This window comes from Ochotona princeps, chromosome 1 (assembly GCF_030435755.1).
Source record: "Ochotona princeps isolate mOchPri1 chromosome 1, mOchPri1.hap1, whole genome shotgun sequence".
Taxonomy (NCBI): domain Eukaryota; kingdom Metazoa; phylum Chordata; class Mammalia; order Lagomorpha; family Ochotonidae; genus Ochotona; species Ochotona princeps.
Window position 1 is genome coordinate 34154622 of NC_080832.1, and position 27791 is coordinate 34182412.

The following is a 27791-nucleotide window of genomic DNA, read 5'->3' on the forward strand; positions in this document are numbered from 1 at the left end:
TCAGCAGTGTAGTTGTATTTTTTGTGGGATAATATGCTATTCTCTTATCTAGAAAATCTCAGGTTCTATATACCCTTTGAGATACACAAATACACACAAAGATACACACAGACAGACAAACACACACACATGCAAGTACATAGAGATCCAGAAAGAGGGAAATAGTACCTCATCCATTGATTGATTCCCCAAATAGCTACCACAATTGATCTGGGGTCAAAGCTTTAAGCTGGGAATGCAATCCAAAGGTTGAAGGGGTTCCAATTATTTGAACCATTACAATTGCCTCCCACTGCGTGCATTAGTAGGAGGCCAGTATTAGGAGACAGAGCTAGAAATCAAACCTTCCTACTCTGATGCTAAATGTTTGCTTCTTTCCTTTATCTTCTAATCTTTCATAATTAATTGTAATATTAGAAAATGTAATATTTGCAAACCATACATTTTTTATTCACATGCTGTTGCTACATGTGAATTTGGGTGGGTTTTGCATACCAACACAAGCACATTATTTATTGGTATGTACGTATGAGTTACAATTTAATGAGGGTATTTTCTTCTTTCTTGTATCAGAATCGACAAATTCACTCATGAAAATTGCTGTGGAATTTTTCCAATGATGCCTTACATTTGTAGTTACCCTATGAGACTGATCTCTGAATAAGGAATTTTTATGTAATGCTAACTGAAATAGCCATTTATGAAGAGGCTTTCCCATATATGTTTTCATTTAAATTAACCCTTATGCGATTATACTATAATTCTATTTGAACCCAAGGTACCAGATCAAGCAGAGCTGATGGTGGAGTTAAATGAGATTTAGCAAACTGCTTTTTCTTTTGATTATTGCATGCCACCTCTTAGTAAACTGATATTTGTAACTTATAATTCAGTTTTGATCTGGTGTTATCTTCTGCAACATTAATGCGACATCCCAAACTGTATTTGCAAAATTATTTGCATACAATTATAAGAGTTGATGCAAGTATATAGTTAATAATTAACAATTATAACAATTGTTAATTGATATTTAGTATTTAGTCCTGCATTGCTGATTGCATGCCAGGCACTGTGATATTTATTTAAGATACATAACTCATTCAGTTTTCATAAGATTCATAAGTTGCAGTAGGTACAGTGTTGACTATTCATAAAATCTAACTGGTTCACTGTAGGGATCAATCTGCATGATGTATAAAGAGTAATTTGGGCAATGGGGCTATGGCAGGTTCTGGAAGTCCTGTCAAGCCATTGGTTTAGATAAGGGAGTCTTTGGTGGGGGGCAGATTTGATGGCAGCCACTCAAGGACATGGACTTTTATAGCCTGAATCCTTAAGTGACTTAGTATCTTGTGCAAGATGTTTGCATGCTTGAAGTCCATGCCTGTTTCTTATTCAAACTATTTTTTTTTCTGGATATCACACTAGTCTTACTACTAAACAACATTTGCAGACAGTAAATTAATTTCCAGAAGATGAAGATCTAGAGTTTGTCAATTCTGTTGATAGTCAGATATATATGACTATATATATGTATAGTTTGCTTTTTAACTGAATATGGTTTTGAAAATATAATGACTGGAATGAAAATATAATGATTGTAACTTCAGAGCAGGTGTATGCCCATCTGAAAAGGCTGTGTTGAAGGAATCAGCCTACTAGTGAATATCTACTCAGGTATATATTACCGATTACTGTTAGATTATAAAATCACTTTGAAACTTTATATATTCTTATTTATGGCCGCTGAAGTTTAAAGGCCTTTAGCTGCCCAGAAAACCACCAAGAAAATAGATCAATTTTTGATAAATGACCCTGATGTAATTTTATTATTTCCTGATTGTTCCTTTTTTTCTCAGATCTTTCATGCTATCAGTTGTGATGAGAAAGTTTCAATTGACACTCACATCTTCTTGCTAACGTGTCTCACACTATAAGTGAAAGACCAAGTAAAACAGGTTAAGAGTCTTCATAGGAGTAAAACTGATGGAAGCAGTTGGCAGTTCTGCAGGGATTTCCATCTGACTCTTCTTGATGGAACTCAGTGGAATGAGAAGAGCTTACCTCACAGGACAAGCCTGAATAGCCTGGGGGACAGTCACATTTTTCTATCAGGTGAGCTGGAGGAGTCACTGCTGAGATCTGTCCTGGTTCAGCTACCTCCATTGAAATTTCTGAAATCCTGAAAAAGAGCAAGTGCACAGTTAGAGGATCCCCTCAGCAGTCAACATCAGCATTCAACAGAAGAGTCTGTCAGAGTTCCATCAACCTCCTTCATGTTCTATTTTCTGTTGTTTTAATCGGTAAATATAAATAACAACATATATATTTGGTATATTTTTACCAAAATAATAAAGTGGTGTTAGTAATATACATATATAAGTTGACCAAATACAGCCAGTTAACATATCATGTAGAAGTTACTTAAACTTCAAGTACTCATGTGCTACATCTTATCACTGCAGCTTTGCATTGTCAAAGGCTGAGATTGAACATTAGCAAAATAGACACATAAATCACAAGAAGCTTAGTAACCTGGATATCTGACATCCTGTTGAGAAGTTATTACAAATGTTTTCTGCCATTTTTAACATTTTATTATTATTATCATTTTATGATACATTTCCAAAGGCTCCTGGCATTTCCCTTATTCCCTCCCTAATCCCCCCCACCTAGTTCCTCTATATCATTACTAAAATATAGTTCTTCATACACAGTCATATATCCATCATTGTAGGCATGGACAATGGCAGAGAGTTCAGCATCTTATTGTCAAAATACAGTAAACAGTTTCATTGTAAGTCCATCTTTGTCTGGAAGTAGAAATGCATACTACATTGTATCTTCACATCTGGATGTTAGTCTCCATTTCAGAGCTACTGTAGATCCCCTTAAATGAAAAGCCATAATACAAAATCAACAATAGAAAGAAAAATAGAAATTTACAATGCCATGAAGTTAAATGACATGTTACTAGATATGACAGTCTCCATTACACAGCTACTCTACATCCCCTTAAATGAAAAGCCACAAAACAAAATCAACAGGATCTTTTCCTTATGTTCAATTGAAGAGAACTTGAAGATCATGTGTCTTGGTGAAAATCGCTTTTGATCAAGCCTGTTGGGAGTTCTGTGCTCCTCCTGGATGTTGTTTCCCAATTCTTCCTCCAGATTAGGGAAATTTTCCTTTATTATTTCATTAAATACATTTGCAAACTCAGTTTCTCTTTCTGCACCCTCTGGGACTCCCATAACTCTTATATTAGGCCTCTTAATAGTGTCTTTCAATTCTTGAATACTTTTTTTGGCCTGATCCAGCTCTACTTCCAGCTTTTTGTTTGCTTCCCCCTGATGAGAGGAAGTATCTTCCAATTCTGAGATTCTTTCTTCTGCTTGCTTCATTCTATTTTGGAGACTCTCCATTGTACTTTTAATTTGCTCTACTGTGTTTTTAATTTCTGATATATCAGCCTTGATTTGCTTTATGGCTTCCTTAAAGTCTTTGAACTCTTGTATGTGCTTCTCATTTTTGATCAGAATCTTTAAAATGAGTTTTATGAATTCTGTATGCCCTATTTTCTCGATGTTTTCCTCAGTTAACTCTGAGGTTGGCAAAGGGTTTTGCTCCTTTGCAGGGGACTTTTCAGTAATATTCACTGTGCCTTTGTTTCTTCTTTTGCTCTTTGGTCATTGCACTTCTGGTTAGCAGAGTCTTCTCCTTGGGGCAGATTTCTAAGCTGTGTCACCCACAGGTCTACAATGCGATTTTACTTATTGCAGTTGGTACACAACTTTTTGCTTGCAGCCACTTGTGCCACAACCTCTAGCGAGCTCTGGGTTCTTATGTTAGATTTCCACCGTGGTTTCCACAGCCCCGGCACCTGGCTCACCACTCTCCACCTACTGTGATACCATGCTGAGGTTGCACCATTATCTCTGCAACCTTTCTCCCACTTCCGGTTGGAGTAGGTCCCAGGATTAGGGAGACACCAGGTGTCCTATATAGTTAGGTTGTTGGTGGCGCTGATCTTGTTGGGATCTGTTGGATGTTAGGTCTGGGTGACCCATATGATGCCAAAGTCAGTATTATTTTCCTGCAGGACCAGTGCAATCCACGGAACTCAGTGAGTTCTCAATAGCTCAGCACATGCGCAGTTCACTGTTGTCCCCTGCAGTCCTAAAGCTATTGCCACAGTGTACAAAATGGCACCTGACATACCACTACTAGAGTTCTTGATCTGCTGGCCATCAGGTCTGAGGGCTACCCAGACCTGTCTTGGGTGGAGCCTGTAGAATGCCACGTTGCTACAGTTCACTGAGTCAGAAATGAGTTAACTTCCAGCTCAGCGTATGCTCAATCCTTTCCCTTGCCTTTGCCTCCTTATGCGAAATGGCGCCTAATTCAACTCTAAGGGGCTGGCTGGGCTGTGAAATCCACCCTGTTCTCGCACTGCCCATCTGGGATCTACTGCTGTGTCTCTGCTCCTGGTCGAATTAAATGGACCAGCAGGATGGACAGTTCTTTGTCTGGGTTTACCTCCCAAGCTCCCAGTGAAAGTCCCTTCCCACCTGGTTGCTGGTGGAGTTCAGATCACCATTAGTTGAATGCTGCTGGAGTATTGGTCACTACAACACCACACCGTTGTGTCCACTGCTTTCCTGTGTCTGTCAGTCTCCAGGTACCCCTCTGCTATTGTTCTGTCCTTTCCTATTTCCTGGAATGTGTCCTCTCTGTTTCATCCTGATTAAATGTTTTTCTGTCCGTTTAAACGTGTCCTTACCCTATTCCGCCATCTTGATTCTCCTATGCCACTTTTTAAAATTTGAGCAGATTCAAGTAGATATGACCGATTACTTGGACATGTATAATCATGCAAATAAAAATTCAAGGACATCAGACTATCTCCTCTAGTCACTAGCAAAATCACTTTTCATTTACTGATGTCCTTGATTTATTTCTTTTGAACTTTTGGATATCTCTTCAAGAACTTTAGAAAACCATCAAGTGTATTCCGGTAATATTGATTGCTTCTGCAGATAAAGACCTTTTCAAATGAATAGTGTAAATGTTATTAACTTGTGAAAGATTCAGACAGAATGCGAGAATCTTCATCTGCTAGTCTACTCTTCACTCTTCAGATGACTGCAGTGGCAACAACTGGACTGGGCTGGAATTTGGCATTAGCAATACAACCCAGTCTTTCCAAGTGGGTGATGTGCTTCTCAGGATTTGAGACATAAAAGATCCCTCTAAAGGTCTATGCGAGTCAAGAGACAAGGCCTGGTATCCAACTCAGGCTTTATGATTTGGTGGGCATCTTAACTACTAAATAAAACTTAAACTTTATTTAGTTTATTAAATAAATCATTCAACTGACTTAGCTAAAATTCTTATTGGTACAAAAGTTCTTATAATTGGGGGGAAAAAAAAGCACAGTGACACCATTAATATCCTTTCCATTAACTCTAAGTTGTACATTAAACCATCTGTGTAGTCCATAATGCAACTGGTTTCATGGCTCACTGTTAATGCAAAAATGTTCTGCAAACACATTTTTAAAGAAGACAATGGGTAGTTTTGCTTCCATAAAGGCACTTTCAACAGTGTAAGGAGTTTCAATCATAAAATTTATAGCCAGCATAGGTAGATTTTGTTGAGACTGAAATATGAATGCCTGTTCTAGCTTCACTAGCATTGCAGTCTGCACTCAAATCAGCCAGTCTTTATAAAATACAGGGTGTTAAAATTCTCGTTTCTGCCTGCCTTCTCAGAAGACACAGAGGAAAGCAGCTATAAAGAATTATTCCTCTCTCTATAAGAAAAACTCCACCCTTCTGCTCCCCTGGGAGCCAGGGGCCAGGTACCTCTGTGGGAGTCAGGAGGTAACCAGAAGATCCTGTTCTCTACTGGTATCTCTGTGAAATTTTATAGCCAGAGGTGCTACTAGTATAATCCTCCCTTCTCTCTTCTACACATGGATGCACACAACAGATCAGCCTGTGTTTAAAAAATCAAGTGAAGCTTGAATGACAGCACAACAGATATTTCTGGAATGCACCATCTTTCTCAGGGGATTTGTGAAAAGTGTTATTGGTTGCATCACAGCTTGGCTGTGCTGAAGTTTCCTAAATGAATATTGGAATGCAAAAGAGGCTCTCTTTGCAAAGGCAAAGAAAAATGAATATGGCAGCGTTGGCATATGATACGGTCTGGGTCTCAGAGCACAGGTGTGACTCTTACACTTTGCATATGAAATAAAAATTCCTAAATGCTCTTAAAACTTCTAAAAATAATAACAGAATTTCTTTACATTTATAAAATGAAAAGGGTGAAATAGCATGAAGAATTGTCAAATAACCTACATACAACTTCGCTTATTATTTTTTAATCTAAATTCCCTCTGTCTTTCCCAGCCTCTAGATGAATAATCAAATATAGAAGGGTATGTCTTAATTACACTGGGAGTATATAAATACTTCTAAAACCCCCTGCTGCTACTCCACTGCCCTGCAACATCAAACACTGCTGATTCACTTTATTTTCTATCATCACCAGCCTGTAACTTTAACTTCTGTGGCATTCACAAAATGTGAAATGTTTGTTTATCCTGAAGTTTCAAAAAATTGCCTCTTAAACCAAAGGATCTCATTTAGTGAGACATGTGAATTAATGTCACAGAGGAAGAGACATAGAGGGAAAAAAAGATAAAGTGCTCCACTGTAGAAAGATGAAATGTGTAATTCTTTTAGGGCAGCATGGAACAATTTGCAAAATAATCAATTTGCATGCACACAGAATCACCTGCTATCCCCTATGACATGCAAATCTGCTTTGGTTTTTGTCACCTGATTTCTATTTAATATTCTAACATAATTAGCAATGCAGCTGAAGGCATTTTTAAGTACACGAACTGTTATTGTTTTTTCTAAATCTCCTGTTACAGTGAGAAGCATAACAAAGAATCCAAAAGAACAGATCTGAGATTGAATTTTTGGTCCTTGATTTATTCTTTCACTAAAAGACCCCATGTCGACCTAGAAAGCAACGTGGATATTCCACATGAGACAAAGACTTCACAGTCTACTTTGGGCCTACTATACCAATAAATGCTTGAAATACAGTCTTTCCATGTTCAGTAGTTAGACAGTCAGAATATTTACATGCTTTTTGGTGGGGATTATCACCATAACACTTTCATTCTTTTTGGTCTGATAATTTAGCCTATGAGGCTATTTATAAACATGTGTTGATTTCATATTCCTACAAAACATTTAGCAATCACATGAAGGAAAAGTGAAATTTTATATATACTTAACTTTCTATGTGTTATAAAACTTACATCTTTATGATTCCTCGCTTTATTTGACAATTTCTCCTCTACTCTGAAGGAATAGAGCACTTTTGATCATGATATAAAAGTCTCTTTGCTCCCCCATTAGTTAGTTTCTCCTTGTTCTTTAATATTTTGCTTGCTACCACTCCTTTTCCTGAGGCCTGTAATCATGTTTAAGTCTCCCTCATAAAATAATCATCCTCTAAGACTATGCCATTTTTTTCTTTTTTTACTTATGTCCATCCAAAATAACAGGTCATAATTACAATATTATGATTATTGTGTCTCATTTTTTTTTTTTAAGATTTACTTATTCACTTCATTGGCAGAGTAATGGAAAAAGAGGACAAGAAAGACAATGAGAGAGAGGAGTCAAGGGAGAGATTCTCCTTCTATCCACCACATCCAGAGCTGAATCAGGAAGAAACCAGAAGCCCAGCCCGGCTCTCATTTGGATGTCAGACACCCAATTACATGGCATGTAGCCCACTGCCTTCCAAGTGGCATTAGGAGGAAGCACATTTACAGGTGAAGTAGTCAGAAGCGGAACCAGCAGTCTGACATCAGATGTGGGCAATCCAAACGGTGACGTCACCTATTACATAACAGCAATTGCCCCTTAATTCATTCTTTAAAGCATTGTTATTATTTCTGGTTCAGGAGTTCACTGTAGTTAGTATTATGAATGTGACTGGTGTCATTTCAAGTGTCAGTTCTCACAGCCTTGCCTTAGCTGTCCTCTTTGGTTCATACAAAAGCCCCGAACACTTTTTCAAAGTAGGCCTGACAATTTGAATTCCATGATCAACACATTTATTCTTGCTCTTCTGTACATTTGTTTTTCTTTCAATGCGATTCCTCATCATTACACATCATGATGCACAGGGAATGATAGTATTGGGTGGCACACCAGGGCATAATAATAAGAGCAATAATAATTGGATCATCTTGGCAAATCCGGTTCCTGACAGTTGAAGGCAGTCACTTGCACAAAACTGAATTGTATCTCACCTACCACACGTTTTGTGTTCCTGAACTTCTAACTGGTATCTTAATCTCATCATGTCTAAAACTAAATCATTTTTCTACTTTCCATTTTAAACTTGCTGCTGCTTTTTTTCTTGTTTGGTGAAAGGCAATAGCCTTTATCAGGTAACTGGGAGCCATCCTTGTTGGTTTGTTATTGCCCTCCCAAACCAATCACTTCTAAACTCTTCTCACCAAGATGTATTTTATGATATTCCCAATAGACTATAGAGACTGTTTTCAGCCTGAAGCTTTTTATTATAACATTACCTGCTTTGTCGCATGATATTCCCATAAGTAGCCTTAATAAGAATATAATGAATATCATACAGGACATCCAAGAAGTCTTCCCGGGTCACAGTTCTACTGATTCGAGGATCATCACCATAATATTTCCATTCTTTCTGTTAACAGGAAAAGCAAACATTCTCACAAAACTGAAGACAAACCCACTGGTATCTTTAGACAGAGCAACTAGTAATTTTACCTCTGTCATTTCAATTTCATGCCTTGTCAATTGGCCAATTAGAGGAGCAGCCATATGCCTGACGATAATTCTAGCATGTGTAGGAGTCCCACCTCGAACAATTACTTGAGGTTTATATGTAGAGAAACCTGTCTCTTCCCGAGCCTCAAAATAGATTGTGTACTTGAGTTTTCCTCCATAGGCCATCAGCTGACAAAATAAAATGAAGAGTGATGGTTTAGATAACTTTTGCAAAGGCATGATTCCCAAAACACATTTCTCTTTGTTCTCTGAGACTTTAATGTTCCTCATACCTTCTTGCCTTCAAATTGTTCTGGAAGTTTCCAATAGAAAGGTTCCAGATGGAGATCCTGTCTCACCAGTTCCATGTTGGCAACAATTTCTGGATGCTGAAAAGCAATCCCTTTGGTAGTTGTGTGCTGCAATGCCTCATCCACTAGAGGCAGAATTGTCTGCTCTTCAGTCAAAGTCACCTGCAGGGAACAAAGCAAAGCAGGAGGCTCAATTCCATGTTTTTGCAAATCCTGTGAAATCCCAGTTAGGGACTGCACATTCATCTGCAGCACCGGGCCTTGATTTTGTTGAGGTACTCTCACAAGCCAGGGAGCTTGCATAAAGTAGGCAAGTATGGTTTTGGTAGCTTGTGTAGTAAAAATAGCAATGTTGCTAAAGAATAAAATCTTTCACACTAATAACTTTAGAATTTAAAAGTAGGAAGAGTTGGGGCCAGCATGGTGGTATAGAAGTCTTATCTTCCACCTGTAGCACCAGTATCCCGTATGGGCACCAGTTAGTGTCTCAGCTACTCCATTTCCAATCCAGTTCCCTACTCACTAGTTGGGAAGGCAACAGAGAGTAACTGAACTCCTTGGGCTACTCTACCCACATGGGAAATCTGGCAAGAAGCTCGTGGCTTTGGACCAGATCAACTCCAGCTATTGTGGACATTTGGGGAGTGAACCAATGGATGGAGAACATCTCTTGCTGTCTGTCCTTTTCTCTATATAGAATATGCCTTCCAAACAAAAATAAACCTATAAAAATATTTCTTTAAGTAGGAAGGGTTAAAGAAAAAGAAAAAAAGCTAAAGGGAAACAAAACTGTAAACAAACACTTACCCACTTTAAAAAGGGATAGTTTCCTAAGGCTAGTGTATGCACAAGTTTTCATGTTGAAATTAGTATATCTGGACATTCAGGCTCAGTGCCTTCACTCACAAAGCATGCTTTCCTAAGCTAGAGCTTACCACTTCCCTGACAATTTTTTCCTTTGCACTTGGCAACTATTTTATGATCAACAATGAACTATTTTTATGGAAGAATTTTAAAAAAGACGTTTGTTCCAACTGCTTAATGGCACATGGCTCCCTTATCATTTCTAAATGTGCACAGGGGAAAAGGTTACTTAAATGTGTTTCCATTTCCCACTACCCCTCAGTGGCTATCTAAAAGATGCCAGCAGGAACTAACATTATGCCATTACATGGCTCAACAGCTCCTTACTCACCCACGTCCGGATCAGTCCTTTTGCCTCAGAGCACTGAGTAGTTACACCAAAGCAGTAACAGCTGCTGCAGCCAAGTGGGTTCTTGGCATCAAGCCCGAATTTTCCAGGCCGGCACCTGTCACAGTGGACACCTTCCACATTCACCTGAAGAAAAAGAGATACCCTTAGAGTTCACACTGGCAGAGCTCTGGGGGATTCAACGCTGAACAAACAAATGGGTCACGTTTGTTCTCATTTTGAAAAGTCAAAATAAAAGAATATCGAACGTGCCAGACTTACATCTCAAATGGCATATGTAGTTAACCTAATGGTTAAGATTTTATGGGTCCTTAAAAAGTTATGAATAAATGCATATGGTACTAATGATACTTTGTCTTTTAAATACAGGCAGTGTATTTCCTATCATTCTAACATGATATGAAAAACTCATCAGGATTTTAGGATCAAAATAAAAACATTATTTCCTAGGCAGTGCTTTTATGCTTATGTAAAGCTGTAGAAGACAGAAGGTTAAAATGTTCACTTATATAATTATGAAAACATAATATATGTTTTCATACACTAAGTTGATAATATAACATAATAAACATGACATATAGCCTAATTATAGTGTGTAATAACATAACATTGTATTATTTTGATTGTTCTGACTGGGGTCTCTATAGCATAAAGTACCTTTACACTAAATTCTGAAGACTAGATAAACAATCACTTCTGAGAGTTCATCCTCCAGTTGCCTTTGGCCCTCTCTCCACAGCCTTTGTCTTCAGATGACACCTGGGTCAGATTAACTACATTTATCCTAGGATTTATTTTTTAGAAATGCATACAAGAAAAAATCCCACTTATCCTTTTTAATTGGCTGTTTTTCTACATCATTTAACAATATTAATGAGAGCTAGAATTTGTATATCATCCCTATTTGTAATGGCAATATGTATAAGTGATGAAATTTTACCAAACTTTCACAGCAGTAAATCTATTTTTCAGCAGAGAGTGATTACAAAAGAACTTCAAGAGAAATCGTCATCTAAAAACCTTATTTTTGCTGTGATTTTCTCTGATGGTGCTTAGAAAAACTGCATTACTTGTCTCCCCAGTGCAAGATTAGTATTATTGTCCAAAAAAAAGTGAATAAGGAAAATAGCTTTATTTTATCATGGAAAATACGTCTTCTGTATCTGCTAGATTAAAATGTTGAAGTTGGGTTGAACAGTTCTTGCCACTCAGCAGCACATACCTTACAGGTGCACTGCCCTGTTGCATCAGTGCAAGAACACATCTTCGTGTCTGAATCACAGGTTGCAGCATCTGTCCCCGGCAGGAAGCAGTCACAGAGGCTGCAGTGAGGGTAGTTCCAGTGGCCTCGATTGCACTCTGAGCACTTTGCACCAGAGAACTTTGGATGACACTTGCATTGGCCAGTATTTATGTCACACTGGAAATCCAAGGATCCCACCACACTGCAATTACAAGCCTAAGGCGGACAAACAGAAGCCATTAATACAAAATCATGGTAAATATCTTAAAATGTTAATTCTAATGTTGCTATGCTGCCATGCAGCACATACATATTAATAGAGTATTTACTATTTGCTTTGTCTTAGTTTTGCTCAGGCACTTGGGAAACATCAATGATCATAAACTTTAAAGTTCCTTCTTGCATTTGCAAAAAATATATATGAATGCCCAGAAATCATAACGCTGTGTGCAGAACATTTTATCTGACATTGTTGTGGTGACGAGAGATTATATACGGGATTTCCTCAAACACTTGTTTCAAAGATTAAACCCTGAAGTCATCTTGTCATATAATTTCTTGTTGTAGCATTGAATTTTGCAAAAAAGGATCATGCAATCTAGCAGAGGAAAACAACTGAATACATAAAAGGTGTTACAGAATCCACACTACAACAAGGAAATAGTGGAAATGTTGATAACATCATCATAATGAGACATTAGTACATTTTTTTGGCATTTAGTTTTACAAATAAACCTAATTTGAGAAGCATCAATTCTACTCTTTTTCTTTGCCTTAGATCTTCACATGACTTTTTACCCGTATAATAATTTTTATTTTTCGGAATCTTTACAACTTCAAGTTTTTTCTTATATATTTACTGGAATATGATGAGTTTTTTTTTCATTTTAGGGAACAACACTTTTTTAATAAAGTGCTGTTTCTTCTGATTTGTCAAATTTTTGAATATGTTTTAATTTATATGATTCCTTTTTTACAGTTCTGATTCTTAAGATACATCATTCTTGTTCACATGACAAATCTCCAATATCCTAATGTCTTCTGTAACCTTTGTGATGTACAAGGTATGGGAGGGTCTTCAAAAATTTTATGGAAAATGCATATTAAAGAAAACCTACACATAGATTACAGATTTTTTATGTTGGAACCCCCTTTAAACCGCTCTATTCTATGAACCTTTCTGGGGATCCTTCTATTTCTCTACACTTACTCTCCACTGTACAGCTTCTATTTTGCAGAGTACAAATTGTCACATGTGAATACCATCAATGCTTATTGTAATTACATGATTATAATTTCAGCTTCCTTTGAATAATCATATTTCATTTTGTTCAACATCAGCTTCTGCTCACCCGTTTGTCTCTGTACTGCATGCTCCTTTTAAGGGTCTTTGCTCTTGATTTTCAGAGCTCCTATCAACTTGCAATTTACTGAGCATGCAAAGAGAATTTCTAAAACACAATTTAGTTTTCTGGAATTAAGCATTTTTAGAGGCCAGCTGTGCTAATTATCAATCTACAGTTCCAATTCCACTCTACTTTATGATACTGTGGTTAGACTGTGCAGACATCCCTCTTTAGCTAGGGTTTAATCAACATGGGTCCCTCAAAGGACCCAGTGAAGTCATGGAGGTGGACGTAAAGCGTATTCCATCCTGGGCTGTGGTTCCTTGGTATCATCATCACTGTTATTTTACTGTTTAGTACATGTGCTCAGTGGGCCAGAAAAATATCCCAGTATTCCCTTAGGGCACTCTGCCCTCTCAGTGCCTTTCTCAGTAACTTTGGCCCTGATCACAAAGGCCACTTCTGAGAAACTCCAGCAACAGTATGTAGCTTCTCCTGGCCAGCACTGGCCCATCACTATGACACACTGGTTTTGGTTATTGCCATTTACCATCAGTATACTGGGCGCTGACATAGGAAAAATCAGTCTATTCTCCACTGGCTTTTAATTTCTCTCCTGCACATCTTCCCTCAGAATAGAGGAAGTAGCTGACATTTCTATCTACTGTTTAAGGAGACTTTCCATTCTCTTTCATGAGTTTTAGTAACTAGCTTCCTGCTGTTAGTTTGTTCTTCATCTTAGTTTGTTTTTTCATCTTTCCATACTTAAATAGCCACTATGGGTTCTGTCCCCTAAAGCGGGGTTCGGTTTGAATTTGTCAATATATTATTGTTTGTTCTTCGTCTGTGACCTGACTCATTGGTGTATTCCTATTATCCTTCTCAAATCTACAGCCCAGAGATAGACTTGCACATGCAACTTGCTATGAAATTTTCAGATACAAATCTGGCTGGACTCACTTTTTTTTATCTCATACTTTTGTTGTTAAGACTAGTTTGGGCCCGGCGGCGTGGTCTAGCGGCTAAAGTCCTCGCCTTGAAAGCCCCGGGATCCCATATGGGCGCCGGTTCTAATCCCGGCAGCTCCACTTCCCATCCAGCTCCCTGCTTGTGGCCTGGGAAAGCAGTTGAGGACAGCCCAATGCTTTGGGACATTGCACCCGCGTGGGAGACCTGGAAGAGGTTCCAGGTTCCCGGCATCGGATCGGCGTGCATCCGCCCGTTGCGGCTCACTTGGGGAGTGAATCATCGGATGGAAGATCTTCCTCTCTGTCTCTCCTCCTCTGTGTATATCTGGCTGTAATAAAATGAATAAATCTTTAAAAAAAAAAAAAAAAGACTAGTTCTTATTTCCACCACTACCAAGACATGCCTGCCTGGTGGTTTACTACACAATTAGTCTTTCTACAATGTGATAAACAATCATAGTTTCTCATATCATCTTTCCTGGCCAAATGTGCAATAAAAAAAAATCTTTCCGGGTTATGATATAAAAGTAGTCATCAGGCCTTATTTCTGATGCTAACATAGTCAAATATTTCTCTATGTTTTCATTGCTATAAGCTATAATAATTTTGTCTTCACCAAGTAGCTTGAGTGTACACTAATTCACTTAAACAAAATAAGTCAAACTAAGCAGTAAATAATTATATGTATGGAAATCATAACCATGCAATAAACTTAAAAAGCTTGTGAAGCATTTTTATTTGAAAATAATACATGTAATACCTGTTACCAAGTTTATTATATAAACCCAAACTTCTTCAAGAAGAATCAACAGCCCAAGTATACACTGGGATATTCACAAATCTGAAAGTTTATTCAGGAAATTATAGAGCAAGATAAATAAGATACTTAACTGTATGTTTAAGTAGCACTACAACCAATATCAACCTTAAATAATAATTGAATGCAATGATTGGTTAGCAACAGAAGATTGATTCAACACTGTGAGTAAAAGATTTTAGCCTTTGAATTCTACTTTAATAACAGCTCAGATGTTGTTTGTGCTCACACCTTAGCATGGAAAAATTATCTATGCCACAAGCAAAGGGAAGCTATAAACCCAAATCACCACTCATTTCAATTATAGTCACTCAAGTTCTAAAAATAGTAAAATGCATGCTCATCAATAAGTTACTTGTGAGGAATCTATGAATTTTCTGTAACTCTTTCTAATGATGAAGTGCTTAGTAATTCTGAAGTTTAGATTATTAATCACAGTTCAAAATAACAAAAAAAGTCACTCAACCAATATAATCTTCATCCAATAGTCACTAAAATTGACAGAACAAGGCATACAATTGGTTTTACATAAACCTGGAATGAATCCTACCCAGGTTACTATGTTAAACATTAGGTGTAGATTTTAATTTTAGAGCTTTGTTAGAATTTGACAAATCATACTTTTATAGATAGAATAAAAATCCCATCCATTTCTTTATGCCTTATTTTTGAGTGTAAGTGATATAGAAGGTGCATATATTAGATGTTGAGACTGCAAAATATCAAGTATAAAAACTTTCAGTTTTGTTTGTACCAAAGTACCCTTAATTTGAGAAATTTTTGCTTAGTTTCCAAAAACATAGCTCTGTGGAACTTCCAATTTAACAACATTGACATGAGAAAAGTAAAGTGAGTTATTTATAATGAGGCACAGAGAATGACTGCTAAACTGCAATCATTGGTCAAACAAATTATTTTAAACAAACAGATTTAATTTCTTTTTCACATAAAGAAAATAATTGCTCCAGAAAAAACTCATCACCTTTTCTTCTTGATCTTGCTTCTCCTCCCAAAATGGTCTTCATCATTATCCACTCTGTCATAAAGCCCAAATTAGGAGTTACCAGTGCCTTCTCTATGTCCTTGATCATTAGATAAACAACACCCAGCAGCTTAAAGGGCTGTCCCTGAATCCTCATGGAGACTCTGACCGGCTCCAGGGTTTGAACAGTTCTTACCAGGATTTCAGCAGTCATCCTAACTGGCACTTTAACCTTTGGAGCTGATTCTTTAAATTGGAGTCTGGCTATGCCATGTTCTGTGGTCCATCCAGGCAGAAATACTGAAGTTTGTTTTTTTTTTTTTTTTTTTTTTTTTTTTAGTATTGAAAATGCAACTCTTCAGAATTCTTGCAACCACTTACCAAAAACTGAAATCTAGTCATAATTTCCAATTGACTTTTTAACATCCCTAGAATTATTTCCCCATTTCCTTGCACTGTAATTCTCAGGTAGGAAGTTACAGCTATATTCTATTATAGAAGTTTTTGTTTTCTTCACTTTTTTGGTAGGGATCATGGGTGGCTGCATTCCTATGCTTTTTCTGATCAACCTTCCTATCAGTAAAATGTAGCACATTGATCAATATGAGTCATCATCACACTGTAGTGACAGGTCTATCCTATTTTGTGATATAATTGGAATTTCAAAATTGTCTGTTCTAGTGTCTACCAAAATAAAAATGTTTTAGAAACAGAAAGCTCAGTGAAAAGTATGATTCACTCACCTTACAACCAGTGATAATGCTGTGGCCCCATGTGTTGGGTGCGCACTTAGAGCATTCCTCTCCAATGGTATTGGGAGGACAGATGCATTGGCCAGTCCTGGGGTCACAGTTATTACCCAGATGGGAACAGTCACATGCTTCATATGAAAAAGAGGGAAACAAATAAAAACAAAAATATTAGAAACTTGATATAAAGAGTGCAGCTTTATATTGTTTTGATTTGTGATGTTTTCCTTACACTATGTTGAAATATGCAAAACTCAAGTTTGAGGATATATTTAAATTTGCTCAAAGAATATGTTTAAATTACAAGTAATTGTTGACCTAGCTACTGGGAACATCTTTTATTTACTTTTCATTTTTTATTTTACTTTTTCCATTAAAAAATGGACATTTTAAAATCCTATTCGCGTGACATACAGTTTTAAGAGTATCATGTTACTTGCCACTATACTCTCCCCCTTTATGATTTTAACTTTTTCATTTAATATTCACAGTGACATATTATCAGTTTTATTCATATACTTGGTTAACCCTCCATTTTATTTCTATAGGCTAGGAGAAACAAAGAAAGCAAGATCACATATACTTTTAAAAAAAATGCACAAAGCCAGCTCCATGTGAGTCTGGAGTTGGGAGCAAGGAACTCAATCCAGGTCTCCCATTTTGGTGATAGAAACCCAATTATTTGCATCATCATCACTGCTACTCAGGGTCAGCAAGAGCAAGAAGCTAGAAACAGCAACCAGCAGTGTCTTCATTGCCAGGCTTAAGTCCCACCGCGGAAAGCATTTTTTAGATGACAGTTTCACATCAGATTAAGAAAAGAAAAACAGAATTCTTAAACTCAAGTGAAAGACAAATGTTCCAAGAAAAAGTGGTTTTAAAAGACTATGTTAGGGGAGTGAAACATCGGACGGAAGATCTTCCTCTCTGTCTCTCCTCCTCTCTATATATCTGGCTTTCCAATAATAAAAAAAAATCTTAAAAAAAAAAGAATATGCTTAGCATATTTGCTTAAGTTTTCTTTTTAAGGGCTCACAATTACCAATGTGCATTCACAGCATTCCATACCAGTTGTGAAAATTGTCTAGCAGAATGCTGGATTCAGGGTAAACACAAAATATATTAGTCATTTTTTGTATTATTACAGATATTTTCAAGCCAAAGGATGTATTTTATGTGTGCCACTAGCAAGAAAAGTAGTTAGCATTATGATTAAATTTATGTGCTAAAACATATCTTGTGACAGCCTGAATCATTACTTGCAAACAGAAATCCTCTAAGTAGCTCTTCAATGGAAACAGAACAATGAGCAGGAAGACCCAGACCATTAGCTAGTTTTCTCCAAAGTGCAATGTTTACCACAATTAATGACATTAATAAAAATAATAATGATAAACACAGGGCATTTATGCATCAACCATTATCCTCAATGTTTGGAAGTCATTAACGCAACTAATTCTTTCAGAAAGCCTATAGCATATGCACTGTGGTTATCCTAATTTAATATACCAATTTTGCAAAAGGGAAAATGAGGCCAAATTACTCATTCAAATTGACAAAATCAGTTATTGATGAAGCGGTGAGACAAATCCAGGCTATTTGGTATAATTCACACTTAATGCTTCTCTGCCCTTTTTTGCACATGCTCGCTATTTTGTTGCTTCAGGTTAGAATGCTACTGGGTCTCCATTTCTGTCATGTGATCACCATTTTATAATTGTAAATTCAGTGATTTCTAATCATTTAACCTCTGATTTAAAAAAACCTTTATCTCTCAATTGCTGTCTTACATATCAAATCTATTTGTTCTTCAAGTGATTTACATTATTCTCACTGCTTCTCATAAACAATTACTATCATAGTCAATGATAATAAATGATTTAAAATGCTATCAAAATTCTGAGGATAAAGGAATAACATTAAGGTTAAAACAATGACTTTAGAAAGCTAAGGTAACTTGTAATCCTGATTGTTTGATTAAGGGTTCAGTCTAAATTAGTGACATATAAATCAAAAAACTAATGTTCAGTCAGTGTTTATTTTCATGTTTGCTAATTATTTCCTCCATTCGTGACTGTGAATGCTTTAGCTCGGCATATGAAAATGTTAGTTTAAAGAACCTCTGTGCATTTTCCTTTGCACTAACTATCTGGAGCCACCTGCTTTTGTGTCAGAACATTACCATTTTCAAGGCAGCAGAAAAAAGATAAAAGCACTCCTTGGTATCAGAAAGATCTTTGCACAAATTTTGCAAAAGGAAAAGGAGAAGTTGAAAGTCATTAGCCTGGGAATAGAGTTTAAACAAAGATAATATCGACAGCAGAAAAAACTGAACAGGCAATTTCCAGGGAGCAACAGCCAAGGAGCGAATGACCACCAACAGGCAGGTTGGAAAATAGCAGAGTTTTGAATCTGTCGATGGATTTTTACCAGGTGCTTGTCAACATGGTTATACACAGGACAGTGTTATTGCAATGTAGTTTATTTTCTACTTAAAAACAGATACACATTACCCCTAGATAATTTGTACTACTTATGAGGGTCTTCAGAAGCCCCAGAGAATGGTCAGGTGGTTGTTCCAGCAGGGATACCTACCTCCTTTATCGCAGTGCTTGGTTTTGAGTCTCAGCTGTGCTTCTTGCTAATGGGTACCCCGAGAAGCAGCAGGGGCCCCAGGTAGGTCAGTCCCTGCCATCCAGCTGGTGGACTGGGATTGAGTTCCCTGTTCGGGCTTTGGCCTGACAGTACTAACTAGTGTGGACATTTGGGAAGCAAACTGGTGTATAAAAGATCTGTTTTGTTTCTTTCTGCTTTTGCATACATTTGAAAAACTCTTACGGGAAATGTGTGTTATGGAAAGTGGTACACAGATTTCAACATTTCTTCCAGCAAAATAAAAAAAAAATGATTCTATTTTCCCACGATCTATTTGAAGCACCTATGTATTCTTTCATGTGTCTTTCCAGAAGCAAAATGCACTCACAGAAGGGGGGCCACCACAAGCAGAGCATGAATATTCAGGACTCAGTCCCTTTGTACAGACCTGTGCAGCCTCCTTCTTGGAAGTTGAAATATCCATGGGCACAGCGGTCACACTTCTTCCCTGTGACTCCAGGCTGGCACCAGCATTGCCCACTCTCTTCACAGTCAAATGATTTAGAACCAAAAGAATTACAGTTGCAGGGAACACATCCCCTTGCTGATTGCAGGCCGAATGTTTCACGCTGGCATCAAGAGAAAAGAAAAAAATAAATTCAAATCAATTAACTCACAATGAAATAAGAGGCTTCTCACTAAGATCAGTTAGGAAAAAGGAACTGAGCAGCCATCCCGGCTTTGCAACTAACATTGCAACAATCAGGCTATCATTAAATTGAGCAGACTGTTTCTATGCTGGTCAAAGAAAAAAGTTAATTACTTCAAGATTCCATTAAAGTTAATGGCAAATTAGGCATTATTGTTCTTTCTATATAAATGATAATTGATTAATGTATGTATTTAGTTGAAAGGCAAAGCAAGAGAGTGAGAGAGGGAAAGATAGAAAAAGATCTTGTATTTGCTAGTCCATTCTCCAACTGACCCCTACAGTCAGCGTGGGGCCATATTGAAGCCAAGAACTCCATTCAACTTTCCCCTGTGTGTGAGAGGGGCCCAAATACTTGTGACATCATCCTTTGCCATCTCAATCACATTACTAGGATACTGCATATGGAGCAGGACGTTGGGATTTCTAATACGGGATGCTAGTGTCACAGGCAGCATCTAACTGCTTGCATTGCAATATTGGTCCCAGCAATGTTTGACTGTTATTCTCACTAGCCATTCCCTATTCCAGCAAAGAGGAAATAAGGTATGTATATTATTTTTATTTAGTACTGACTTTATAAATGCTAGTCATCTGAATTGATGACTTTTAGATCCTTTGCATTTTTTTCAAGAAAAGAGATTTATGCATTCATTCATTTATCTATTTAAAATTCAGTGTTACAGAGACAGCAAGATCAAGAGAGAGTCTTCCATTCTCTGATTCAACTGTCCTGATGGCTGTAATGGCCAAGCTGAAGCCAGGAGCCAGTGGCTTCACCGGGGTTTCCTACATGGATGGCAGGGTCCTGAGTACTTGAGTCATCTTCTGTTGTTTTCCCAGGTACATTAGTATGCAGGTGGATCAGAATTGGCACAGCTGAGACTCAAACAAATGTCCCTTTGGGATGCTTATGCTGCAGGTAGCACTTTTTGTTGTTTTGCTTTTTTCCTTTTAACATTTATTTTTATCAGAAAGTCAGATATATATAGAGAAGAGACAGAAAGGAATATCTCCCATCTTTGATTCACTCCCCCAAGCAGCTGCAACAGTCAAAGCTGAGCTGATCCAAAGCCAGGAGCTTCTTCCCGGTCTGCAACACGGGTTCGGGGTCCCAAGGCTTTGGGCCATCCTTGTCTGCTTTCCTAGGCCAGAAGCAGGGAGTTGGACGGGAAGCAGGGCTGCTGAGATTAGAACCAGCATCCATATGGGATCCCAGCATGTGTAAAGCGAGGACTCAAGCCACTGGACTACTGCGCTGGACCCTGCAGGTAGCACTTTAACTCTCTGTGTCACAATGCTGGCATCCAACGTAAGTTTTTGGCATGCTTTTGGTTTCTTGGATTACATGATGTTACTTGAAATCCACTTTTGGAACCACATATTAAAACAGCAGATTTGGGAGATAGAAGGAGGCTTTTATTCTTAAATGTTTACTTATATCTTTTATCTATTATAAACAATTCTTGTAGTAAAGCTGGTATTGTTATCTTTTGTTGTCTTTCTTGAAATTCACGATATCTGGTCAAGAAACTCTATGCTATGGTATAGCAGTTTAAGTCTCAGCCTACAGCACGGCCTTTCCACAGGGGCACAAGTAGAGTCCTGGCTTTTTGGAACTAAATACTTCCAATCCGGCTCCGAGTTAATGTGCCTGAGAAGGCTGTGGAAGATTGTCCAAATGTGTAGGGCCCTGATAACATGTCAGTGACTCAAATGAAATTCCTGGCTTCTACTTATAGCCTGAGCTAGTCATGACTGTTGGGGAATGAAACAGCAGACAGAATATGGGAAAACCTCTCTCTATTTCTCTATCTTTATCTGTCTTTTCCTCTTCATAACACTGACATTAAAAAAAAAACCTCAGTCCTATCATGAAATGAAAAGCATATATCCTACTTAAAGCATGTGAGGGCTGTCCTTTTAAATGTAAACTATGTCACGTTATTATGATATTTTAACCTGGAAAACTACCTTCGTCATTATGTCTTTGTAAAAAATAATCTTAATCTTAGAAAATTTAGTCATAAAAATTACTTCCTGATAAAAATAAATTCAGCCACTTCATGTGCATACCGAAAGAGAAATGAATACTCCTCATTATGTATTTCTTGATTATGGATATTAGTATTAAAATAAGTTCAAAAAGATTAACTTTTCTAATGATTATAGCTAAAAATAGTTCTATTTTTTAAATGTAAGTTTAAAAAAACTTTTCTTTAAATGTAAGTTTAACAAAACTTTGCATTTAAACTTTTGTGTAAATGTAAGTTTAACAAAACTTTTAGTTTGATAATTATTTTGCTCTTTATATTTACTGCTGGCTTTAGATATGTAGTTCTTTTTTATTTCTATTTTTTTGGAAGGCAAAATGTAAAGGAGAGATGGGGGTGAGATGGGGAAAGAGATACAGGGAGAGAGAGAAGAAGAGAGCGAGAGATTAATCTTGCATATGCTTGTTCACTCTTCCAACAGCCACCAGCACTAGAGCAGAGCAGATCCGAGGCCAGAAGACTCTTCCAGGTCTCTCACATGGTACAGGAGCCCAAGGCCACAAGTAGGAAGCTGGATCAGAAGCGAGCAGCTGGGACACAAATCAGCCCACCTGGAATGCTGGTGCAGCATGTTCCAGCTAAGCATATTACAGCATGCTGCCGGCCCTTATTTCTAGTTCTAATTCAGATTTCATTATGTAATTGAAGAACAACATTTATAATAGTTCTAATGAGATAAATTTTAATTAAAATGACCTATATGGAAATAATGATATAATATTATTGTTAAGAAGAGTCAATTTAATATAACATTCTAATTACTTGGATTAGGGAATCAGAAATTAGGATCACAAGCTGGAAGCATGCCAAGTACAGTATGACCTACAGTAAGAGTTAACCGGTTAGCTGTCCAATATAAGAGAAATAGAACAATAAATAATGACACACACTATAAAATGACAATCTGTAATTAATACATATATATATATTTAAAGCAGTTCAATGATAAGAATGTGCTTAGGAATTATTCAAAGCAGAATACAAAATTACATATGTATGTATTTATAATACATGCATATGAAAATTTCTAGTACTAGATTCCTCAGACACACACAAATAGAAACTTACATCCATATGAGCACGGAGAAAACTGACTAGCATGCAAAAAAGGGTATTTTTTTAACCCAAATGAATTTTAAAAGAAATATTTTACACTTATGTTCATTTCATAAATATCTTTCACTTAGCATGAATTCATTCAGCACCTGCTTCCTGGGGGATACAGGACAACAAAGACCCTAAGATCTCGAACTGTAGATGAAAAAGCCAAGATAGAAAGTTTTTAGGATTTACAGCCAGGAAGAGCTGAGGCTGGGTTTGACCTGAAGCAATTGGGCATCAGTACACACACACACACACACACACACACACACACATTGGTGTGCATGTGTATACATATATTTATATGAGCATATATTAAATATGATTTGAAAAATCGGTATTATTTAAATTATGTGTTATTTCAAAATGTTTTTCTAACAAAATGTCTTTTAATCCAATTCTCTTAAAAATGTTCAAACATTTTTTTTCTGAGAGGCAGAAATCCCATTTGCTCTTTCACTTGCCAGATGCCTGTATCAGGTTAGCAGGGTGGGAAATGAAGCCAGAAGTCAGCAACAAGGTCCAGGTCTCCCATACGGGTGGTCGGGGCCCAGTCAGTTGGGCCACCAGCACTCCTTCCTACCCATTGTTGTAACACGAACCTGGGCTTAGGATTTGTAGCTGGTACTTTATTTTAGCATATAGGCATGATTATCAGAGTCTTAACCACAAGGTCAAATGCATGCCAGCCAGTCAACTTCTTGAAATACCCCCCATATATGCAAATATACCTATAATGAGCACATAAATATTAAATGTGCATGCATGTTCCTGTTATCATTACAAACTCTAAACTTGATAATTGCAAAAGAATACACAAACATAAATCTTTCTACCACAATTTTGTAATATTTAGATAATATAAAGTCTAAGTTATGTACTACCAGATCTCATAATAAAACATTCATAAATTTATTCTTTAAAAATCTGTTTGAAAGCATAAGGAAAACCTTAGTAAACAAATTTAAGGAGCAAATGTTCCTTGGCAATAATTGAGATTAATGAGGTACAACAAACATCGGAGAGAGTGCCTGTCCAGTCCCAGTGGGAAGATGGATGAGCTCACATAAATTGTGCTCCCTTGGGGTAATAACGCATTCTAGAATTTAGATATTATGTTTCCCATGGACTGAGCACTGTTCTAAAGTCCTTCATAAATATGAACTTGTTTATTCCTCAGGACAACCCTGGGAGATAATTGCTATTGTTAACAGTTTATTTCTTTTACAAAATGGTGAAACTGAGGACCCAAGAAACACCCACTGCCTGAGAATACGAGGATCCCGGCCACCCTGCTGCTAGTGCGCACTCCTCAGCCTCACCCCGAGGCCTCAGGGCAAGTCTCAGAACAATCCATCACTTTGCACAAGAGGGTCAGCAAAGCATGTAAGAAAAGGACACACAGAGGAGCCGGTTTTCTGCTAACTTAGTACTCTGAGATTCTCTAATCAGTCTCTATCCTTTTTATATTAAATTTATTCATTTGCTTTTGAAAAATGTATTTTTAAAAGTGTCTTTATAGTAATGCTATGCAACATTCACTAAAATGCTCCATATTTGTGTCTTATTCACCATTCTGTAATCCTGACAATGCCTCGATGGAGCCCCTGACTGCTCCAGGAGTTTAGCCACAGTGTGCAATACTGCTGACCCACACCCTGCATTTCCCAATCTTTTGGATGCATCAGTGGAGCTCCGTGATACACTGAACGCTTATGCTTCAGGTGATGGTTTTGGATAAGATGTTCATCCTTTGCAAGGGGAAGAAGCATGAGGGTGAAGACCTCAACAAATGGGATTTATGGCTTTACAACAGGAGAACCAGGGATAGTTTTCCAAGCTGCAGTGCCAAGCTGCAGGTCCTCATCAGGGTAGAGGCCCTGCCAAGGTCTTCAGATTTGGGCTGAGTGCACTGCATGAAGCTTTTCCTACTGTGGTAGGGGAAGCTCTTCCCCTACCACAGCTGTTAGAGCTTCACTGGAATGGAAGGCCCCTGCATGCGGCACTCTTACCCTTCAACCTTCATATTCATTGCCCCCAGGAAGTATCTTGGCACTTGTTTTTTGGAGGACACGTCCAAACAAAACCCTTATGACATAGATCCACAAATGAAATGGATGAATAACAGAAGGCCTAGGAATTTACAACCAGGAATAGGAGAGGATAGGAGAGGAGGAGAAGAGAGGATTTGACCTAAAGCCATCAAATATCAGAATTTATTTTCTTAGAATTGCAGGATTATGAAGCAAAAACACATCATAATTTCTTCTTCGTGTTTTCACTTTCTCTCTCTTCCATCTGATACTCCCCACTCTTTGCAGGTACATACTATAAATTTTATTACTTGTTATTCTGCTGTGTTGACAGGGATTTATTTTTTTCTTCCATCCTTCTTCCATTCCTTTCGTTATTTTTTTCAAAGCCAATGCTTTCATCCGGATGTGTAATTTTTACATTTGCAGTTTGCACATATCGCAACCATTATTTGGTGAAGTTCAAACCAGGGACCTTCAGCTTCAGCACACGAAACACAACATGCTGAGGCACAAGTCATGCAGTGCCTTTGGGATTACCGGAGCTGGGGCACGGTGGGCTCCCCGAGGGCACCCGCTGGAGCTGCTGGAACCCCATCTCTGGGAAGAGCCCAGCACCCGTTGCGACCTCCGCGGCTGCTCCTCCTGTTGATGCACCTGCCTGCTGAGGTTGCACTGGGTCCCTACGAAGCCTGATTTACAGACACATCTTCCTGTAACATCACATTGTGGCGATGCAGAGCCAAGAGGATTGCAGTCACATCGTACACAGAATTGTTTCTCTGGATCCCACCACATGTTGGGCTTCAAAAGCCAACAGAAAAATAAAGTGAAAACAAAGCTGACAAAGAGCACACAGTGTAGTGGAGAGTTAGATGCTGATGATACTTTGAAGCCTCCAAAGAAAGGCCAGTTTGACATCTGAGAAATGCTGGCTTCTGCTTAATGAGCTTTATTGCCAATAAAATGAATTTTAATGCACATCCATCCAGTACGATGGAGGAACCTAAAGACACTTTCTCTACTGAAGGCAGAGCAATCAATACATCCTGGGACTGTCAGCAACTGAGTAATTGAATATTCTATTTTAACAAAATGATATAGCCAAATTTACTTTGATTGGCTTCTTGTGTGAAAATAGAGTATCCACAGAAAATAATTTTTACATGGCAAAACCAGAAAAAAGATGTTTGCCAAAAGCAAAGGAATTGACAAGTTTTACTGTCAAAATTTTGGAAAGTGAAGGAATCATGGGGTTGAAATTGTATGCTTGTTCCCTAAAAAATAGCTCAATTACAGCAAATATTATATAAATTTGCCATCACAAAATGTGGTTTACAAGTCATTGTCATCACACAGGGAATGTTGTGCTGTTCTGAGAAAACATTTCACTAATCATTTATGTCTCTTGTAGAGACACTTAATCCTGAATTCTTTCAATACACTGGTGTGGTAAAGCATGGCATTGAAATCCTGGGAAGGCTTCCAAGGAGACAGAAGAAATGCATTGGTCAGCTTCTACTCCTTACCTTACATTCATCACACCGCTGTCCCTGCACATTGGGTCTGCATTTGCACTGTCCAGTTCGAGGGTGGCAAATGTCAGAGAAGGAACCATTGGCATTGCAGTGACAGGCTGCAAAGAGAAGAAACATCTGTAGCTGAAAATTCTTTCTAATTGTGTTATTGGGTTGTTGATGGTATCCCAGACGGTAACACTGACACCTAAAAATTCAGTAATGCAGTATTTTATGGTTTGTCGAGTTCTGTGTTATGAATTCTAATCTTTTCTCCCTTTAATTCTACAAGTTATAGACACCACAGCATCTTTAGCATTTAGAAGCCACTTGATATTCTATTGTAGTACTTATGTTGACATCACTTTTCAATGTTGAAAAATTCCCTGGCTTAAGGTATAATGTTTCACTTCTCCACAGCTACATTTGGGTAACACTTAAAAATATTATAATATTATCATAAACAATGTAAACTGACTCCTAGGTGAAAAACCATTTGAGAAGATTTCCAAATCGCTAGGCTTCATTGCATAATTTTAGCAAAATTATTAATTGAAAACATTTAGTTATTGTTAAGAATTTAATGCTTATTTACTAGGTAACAAATTTGAGGTTAGGATCAAACAATGAATTATAGCAAAAACAAGGCGTTCAAAAATGTTGTGGAAATTAGTGTATTAAAAATGCATGGCTTAAATTTTTTTTTGTAAATATGAACTTACTGATTTCATTTCCCAAGAACCTTTTAAAGTGACACTGCATAGGCTGCATCAAAATTAAAAAAAACAGGGCCCGGCGGCGTGGCCTAGCGGCTAAAGTCCTCACCTTGAGCGCCCTGGGATCCCATATGGGCGCCGGTTCTAATCCCTGCAGCTCCACTTCCCATCCAACTCCCTGCTTGTGGCCTGGGAAAGCAGTCAAGGACGGCCCAATGCTTTGGGACCCTGTACCCGCATGGGAGACCCAGAAGAGGTTCCTGGTTTCCAGCTTCGGATCGTCATAGCACCAGCCCGTTGCAGCTCACTTGGGGAGTGAAACATTGGATGGAAGATCTTCCTCTCTCTCTCTCCTCCTCTCTGTATATCTGACTTTGTAATAAAATAAATAAATCTTAAAAAAAATTAAAAAAAAACCAACATAAGCAGCCCAGCATGCTGGACGAGAAAACTAACCTTACTCATCCCTATGGTATCAGCATCCCATATGGATGCCAGTTCATGCCCCAGCTGCTCCACTTCCCATCCAACCCTCTGCTTACAGCCTGGGAAAGCAGCAGAGAGTGGCCCAAGTCATTGGGAACCTGC

General features: G+C 37.8%; 1 protein-coding gene across 4 annotated transcripts in view; it reads right to left on the reverse strand.

Annotated features, from left to right (window-relative positions):
• Positions 1 to 27791, reverse strand: part of LAMA2 (laminin subunit alpha 2) — a 634064-nt gene that overhangs the window by 213859 nt on the left and 392414 nt on the right. For all 4 annotated transcript variants that reach the window (XM_058676547.1, XM_058676596.1, XM_058676658.1 and 1 more), the window contains 9 exons: positions 26500 to 26606; positions 19522 to 19702; positions 16473 to 16609; positions 11596 to 11832; positions 10356 to 10499; positions 9143 to 9322; positions 8850 to 9038; positions 8633 to 8766; positions 2065 to 2182 (listed from right to left, as the gene is read on the reverse strand). In XM_058676547.1, coding sequence (XP_058532530.1) covers positions 2065 to 2182; positions 8633 to 8766; positions 8850 to 9038; positions 9143 to 9322; positions 10356 to 10499; positions 11596 to 11832; positions 16473 to 16609; positions 19522 to 19702; positions 26500 to 26606 — 1427 coding nt within the window. The remainder of the gene's footprint in view (positions 1 to 2064; positions 2183 to 8632; positions 8767 to 8849; positions 9039 to 9142; positions 9323 to 10355; positions 10500 to 11595; positions 11833 to 16472; positions 16610 to 19521; positions 19703 to 26499; positions 26607 to 27791) is intronic.